This window comes from Lontra canadensis, unplaced genomic scaffold, assembly GCF_010015895.1.
Source record: "Lontra canadensis isolate GAN:19392208 unplaced genomic scaffold, GSC_riverotter_1.0 scaffold1, whole genome shotgun sequence".
Taxonomy (NCBI): domain Eukaryota; kingdom Metazoa; phylum Chordata; class Mammalia; order Carnivora; family Mustelidae; genus Lontra; species Lontra canadensis.
In genome coordinates, this window is record NW_022630995.1 from 5863041 (window position 1) to 5869040 (window position 6000).

General features: G+C 59.6%; 1 protein-coding gene across 4 annotated transcripts in view; it reads right to left on the minus strand.

Moving 5' to 3' along the window:
* SEPTIN11 (septin 11) overlaps positions 1-2433 on the minus strand; it is an 88382-nt gene extending 85949 nt beyond the window's left edge. For all 4 annotated transcript variants that reach the window (XM_032836059.1, XM_032835984.1, XM_032835924.1 and 1 more), the window contains exon 1: positions 2366-2433. In XM_032836059.1, coding sequence (XP_032691950.1) covers positions 2366-2392 — 27 coding nt within the window. In that variant the 5' untranslated portion in view covers positions 2393-2433. The remainder of the gene's footprint in view (positions 1-2365) is intronic.
* Between the last annotated feature and the right edge of the window lie 3567 nt (positions 2434-6000).

Here is a 6000-nt window from a genome sequence, read left to right on the forward strand (position 1 = left end):
AAATTAATCTAATTGCACCTTCCCTCAATCTGGATGGGAGAGGCAGTCTGCAGGGCAAGGAGACTGTTCCTGTTTTCATAAACAACTTCAAGGGGAAAAAAGGCTAATTTTAAAGGAGTAACTAGGGAAACTCCAAACCAATTTTGGAGTGATTCTCTTCTCTCAACACCCTTCCATTTGTTCAAATCGGAGATAGGTGGGGCAGGGAATTCCACGATGAAGGATGTAGTGTCGATCCTTGGAACTGGGTTTGGGGAAATATTCTGCGTTCATCCGGGCTGTCTTGAGACATAACTACAGGCACCACTTAAGACAAGAACTTAATGAACAAAGTGAAACAATTCAACGATTCCTTGGAAATGTATGAAAAGACTTTTCAACTCTGTATAGTCAATCCTTGATCACTCATACCACAACTTGGTCCCAAAAAAAGTCTTCTGTTTTTAAACTGTAATTTAATCTTAATTCCAGTGACAACAGGGAATGTGCAGAGAAAGCAGTTACCTCCTCTGTACATATACACTTTTAAAAATCTTCCCTATTATTTGAGTGAGAGAGGCCTTTCACAAGAATTCTGTGGGATTAAGCTCACATCTGGCTGGCAGACCTGGTGCTGGATATGATTATGGCCGCACAACTAAATCTTAAATCCACACACTGTTCCCATTTAACTGACATATATGAACTAACTAATTTATAGAAAATGTGCAGCAAATTATTTCTTCCACCTCCCCCAAGCCTCAAGAGTGCACCAGCAATAGGTGTTAGGGACACTACCCCCCACCTCGCAAACCTGCATTCCCAGACGCTCTCCAATGATCTCAAGTAGATATTGTTATTTTAGTTATTGGAATCTGTGCCCTGGAAGTAAGTATAGTGTGGAGACCGGGGAGAGGGGTGGGAATAATTTAGTCAGATAAACTTGGCCTTTCTGGACCTCAATTTCCTCGCCCGCAAAATACAGTCTGTAAATTTCGTCAGTAACCACAATCCACGACCACTATGAAGAGCACAACTTGTGCGCAGGAGGAAACCTAAATTCTCAAGCGTGGGTCATTAAATGTGAGAGTACAAAACGCCTGAAAGACCCACAGTTACGCTTCAGGGAAAACACCCCGGCAGCGGCAGCGGAGCCACCAAACCCGCCTTAGAACGCGCACAGGGTCCCCGCGAACGTCCCCGGGTGGGGGCGACAAAAAGCGCCACATCTGAGAGGACTCAGGAGCCGGGGCACAGCCTCGCCCTCCTGGGGCTTCAGAGCCCCCAGGATCCCTGCACGACTTCCGTGCGTCACCACGAGACCCCTCGAGCCACCACCTGCAGCCACACACTTGTGGCAAGCGATGAGAAACGGAAAAGGGGACGCGAGGGCGGGAAACACCTCGCTCGAGGCGCCCCCGACACCATCGCAGAAAGTGGACTTTGAACACGACAAAGAAATGGGTGAAGAGAGGGGACTCCGCCGTCCCCACCCCGCTCGGATCCTTTCAACGAAAAGGACCAGCCGTCGCCGCCGCCCCTTCCCCCTCCTTGCCTTGGGGACCGGACGCGGAGCCGGGGCTGAGCCCGCACCCGCCAAGCCCGGCTCCGAGTCGCCACGGAGTTTCGCAGCCCAGCCGCGGGGACTGGCGGCGGGAGCGTCCCCTCGGTCCCTCCGTCGCTGCGAGCCTCGGGGCACCGCGCCCCACGCGCCCGCCCTGCCTGCCCGCTCCTCGCGCTCCCGCCTCCTCGCTTCGCCGCCCCCGGGCTCCCACCCGGCCGACAAGGGCGCCTTGTGCAAACTTTGTGTGCGCGCCCAGGGCTTTTGTCCACATCCTGGGCAGGGCCGGGGCGGCCGGGTGGGTGCCTGGGGGGGCCCGAGGCCTCACAATGCACCGGGGAAGCCACCGCGGAAATCCCACCCTTTTCTCTCGGAGCCGCTTCCAGCGCCGCGTGACAGCGCGCCAGGGCGAGCAGCTCCCCGGACCCGGCGGCCCCTCGGCGCGGGAGCCCGGAGGAAACCCCGCGCTCGGCGCGCGTCTCGCCGGTCACGAGAGAAAAGGTGCGCGCGGAGAGGGAGGCAGGAGCAGCGCGGCTCCGAGAAGCCCTCCCAAGGGAAGCGGGGAAGGGGTCCTTTCTCCCGCTCGGCTCCGGACCCGGGCGCGCCAGGCGGCACACGGTGGCCCCGCGGAGGAGACACCCGCCGCCCGGCCCCTGCCCTCCGCTCCGCTCCCGACCCGCGCGCGATCCCGCGCACACGCCCACAGCCGCCGCCGCCCGGAGCCCCCGCCCGGGCCCCCTCCTCCCCGCCCGCGCCCGCCCGAAAGCGGGGACCACCCGGCGCCGGAGGAGCCGCGGGCACGGGGAGCGCGGCCCCAGCACTCACGGACGGTCTCCCCACGGCCACGGCCATCGCGGCTGCGGCTCCGACTGCGCCCGGTGCTCCCCGCCGACGCCGCTGCTGCTCCGGCTCCCGCCGCTCCCTCCCCCGCGCCTCGCTCGCGGCTGCGCTCTGCCTGCTCCGGCTCCCGCTCGCCGCGGCCGCCTCTGCTCCCCCCGCCGCCGCCCCGCCCGCTTTATGGGAGCAACATGGCCACCCGCCCGGAAGGGACCATCTGCCTCCCGCCGCAGGGGTGCGAGTCCGCGCGCCGGGCTGGGGCTGTGGGAGGGAGGACGACGCGCGGGCCCGCCGCTGGGGTCCGCCGGCTCCGGCCGCTGGACTCGCCCCCCGCCAAAGCCCGGGGCCCCCGGACGGCCCTCTGCGGGGCCGCCGACCCTCCCCCAGCCCGGACTCCGGCCGCCACCCCCCGGCCCACCACGTGCCGGAGTCCGAGTGAAATCCCGGGCGCGGAGGTCCCAGCCCCGGGTCCCGCCACGCGCTCCCCGCCGCGGACGGCTGGAGAGGCTGCGGAGAGGGGAAGGGGCAGTGGGGCGCGGCAGGTCCGCGGGGACGTCACCTCGCGTAAAGCTGGCCCCGGGCTTCACCGGAGGAGCCGGTTTGGAAGGGCGGCGGCCACCGGGCGAGGGGGGCGACGGAGGCGGGGCTGGGCACCCCCCAGGAGGCCAGCGCGGCCTCCACTGTTCTCTTGCTAAGGGAGAGGCCACCGGGCGGGCGGCTGCCCGCTGTCGCCGCGGCGTGCCGGCGGGTGGGGGGTCGCGGAGCAGAGGCCGACCGCGGCCGGCCGGAGAGCGAGGAAAGGCCGCGCCGCGCCGCTGTCGGCCGCCGGGAGCGTGGGGCCGCGGCCTGCGCTGCAGCGAGAGCTCGCGGGTCACACGTGGGGGCTCGGCCGGCCTGACCGCGGGACACGGACCCGCCGACGCCGAGGCGCGCGGCCGGGACTGAGGCTGGGGGCGCGGCGACCGCGCGGGGCTGCTGCGGCTGCGGGCGCGCGTGAGGCCGAACAGCTCCCCGCGGCGGGGAAGGGCCCTCGCCGCAGAGGCTGGGCTCGCGGCTGCCTGTGTGGCGAGCGCAGTGGCAGGACCTGGCTGAGCTGGGCGGCGAGCGGTGCCGGCAGGTGCTGCAGATGCCCGCGGCCCGTCGTGGAGCGGGAGGGGCGGCCCACGGGGACGAGGTGACTGAGGACAGCCACGGGGCCGGGCGTGCGGAAGCAGTGGGACGGGTGCGCAGGACCGTGTGCCGAGGCGGTGAAGCGCCGCCATCAGCCCCGCGAGGACGCCCCCGGGGAAAACCTGGGCCTGGTGAATCGGGTGAAAGACGAGCGCCCCTCGGGATGCCGGCGCCTCGGAGTCTGACCTGAGCCCGAGCGGCCAGGTTCCCCGGGCCTGCGCCTGCCTCTGTCCCCGGGGGCGCCGAACCCGAACGCGCAGCCTCGGGCGAAGGCCGAGTGGGCTCAGCGCGCGGGCCCGGCTGGTGCGAAGCGGGGCCTGGGTCGCCCGGGAGCGGAGGAGGGGCTCAAGGCCGAATCCCCCGCGCAGGGATGAGACGACGACGAAAGGACTGTCGTGGACAAGGACGAGGGTCTCCGAATGGGGACTGTCGGTGGTGGGCGGGCTCGGGCTTGCGCGCACGAACCTCGTGGGTTTCAGCCAGTGTCCGCCCCCCCCCCCCGGACTCGGACCTTGTGAGGACGAGGCCCAGCCTGAGTGTCGGGACTCCGCAAGCTCCGTGTCCAATTAAGATTGCCCGGTGGACGCGTGATGGCCAAAGGGAAGGGGAAGACAGGGACACTGCGATCTGCGGCTCTCCGTATAGGGCCATTTTGTTCCTTCTCCCTCGGGGGTGGGGGAGGGGGGCCGAGACTGCGTCCGCCCGGGGACAGGAGGTCTCAGGCAAGCCGGGAAGTTCTCACGTGGCCAGCGGAATGAAAGGGCGATTGGAAACCAGCTCTCCATTCTGTGTTATACGGACCAAACCCGATGGCAGGACTTAATTAATTTTTTTATTTTTATTTACGTCTCTGGTTTGTAAATGTTTATGTTGAAAACCTCGGATTAGATTAGAAGAATGTGAACTCCCTGCCTTTGTGGGTAGGTTAATCACAAAAGCCTAAGGTGACTTACTCCAACATCTCATCTGTTGGAGGTAACCCTTTTAGGACAAAAGCATCAAAATTTACCCCGCTTCGGCCTGAAGTTTTTCACTGACAAGAAACGATGCCTTAAATTCCCTCTTCCTCGTTTTTTGTTTTGGCAGGTAGGCATAAATATATTCAATGAAAATACAGTTTAATTACTGTTGGCCAAGGAAGGCTAGTTCAGAATGTCATTTCTCATTATGAAGCTGTTTTTCATTCTACAACCAGACTGCCTAGATTGGAAAATCCTGCCTTTAGGTGTGCCGGGGTGGCTCAGTGGGTTAAGCATCTGCCTTCTGCTCAAGTCATGATCCCAGCCTCCCAGGATTGAGCCCCTTTTCCCCCATCCTGCTCCTTGCTTAGTGGGGAGCTTGCTTTCCCCTCTCCCTGTGCTCCTTCCCCTGCTTGTGCTATCCCTCTGTCAAATAAACACACGAAAATTAAAAAAAAAAAAAAAATCCTGGCATTACCACTTCATAACTGCCTGACCTTGGGCAAATTACCTAACCTTTCAGCACTTCAATTTTCTCATCTTAAAGTCTGTTTAATAATAGTTCCTCTCTGGGGCGCCGGGTTGCTCACTGGGTTAAGCCTCTGCCTTCAGCTGGGGTCATGGTCTCTGGGTCCTGGGATCAAGCCCCACATCAGTCTCTCTGCTCAGCAGGGAGCCTGCCTTCCCCTCTCTCTCTGCCTGCCTCTCTGCCTGCTTGTGATCTCTATTAAAGAAATAAATAAAATCTTTTAAAAATAATAATAGTTCCTCTCTAATAGAGTTGGTAAGGGATTAGATTACCTTTTTAGATTACCTCTGTGCCCAGCACTGTGGTAGAAACCGAAAATTTTTAAATGCAGGCACCTCTCTGAATCTTAACCAGTGTGCACAGTCTACTGAGAGATGTTTAAACAACTCCGATAGAGAAGACAAATCCTTGAAAAGATACATGAATTATGGGATTTTTAAAGTATAGCAAAAGGACCTATTCACCCTGCCTGTAAGCAGAAGAGAAACGGCTTCACCAAGGAGATGGAACAGGAGAGCAAGCAAGGAAGACATTGCACTTTGTTCCTTTCGCCCTGGGAGTATTAACGGTTTCTTAATGTTAGGAGTTTGGGGTGCCCTGCCATCTCTTATTTGTCTAACTTTCCCTTCTTCAGTGCTTCTCAAATCTTAGTATTTATGAATCACTTAGGGATCCCGTGTAAATGTATATTCTAATTCACTAGGTCGGGGTGGGGCCTGAGAGTGCAGTGCCATCGGGCTCCCAGGTGATGCTGATACTGCTGATTTCGTAATCATACTAGACTTGCAAGGGTTTATAGTGGTGAAGCAGTACCTTTAAGTTTCTTAATTTGAAAAATCTGCATTAAATCCTTTTTTCCACTAAGAACTTGACAGAAGTAGGTGGAAACACACACAAAAAATGAAATTGCTATTCATAAGCTCAATCTCTCCCTATCCTTAAAATATTTGTTTAAAAATTCATTT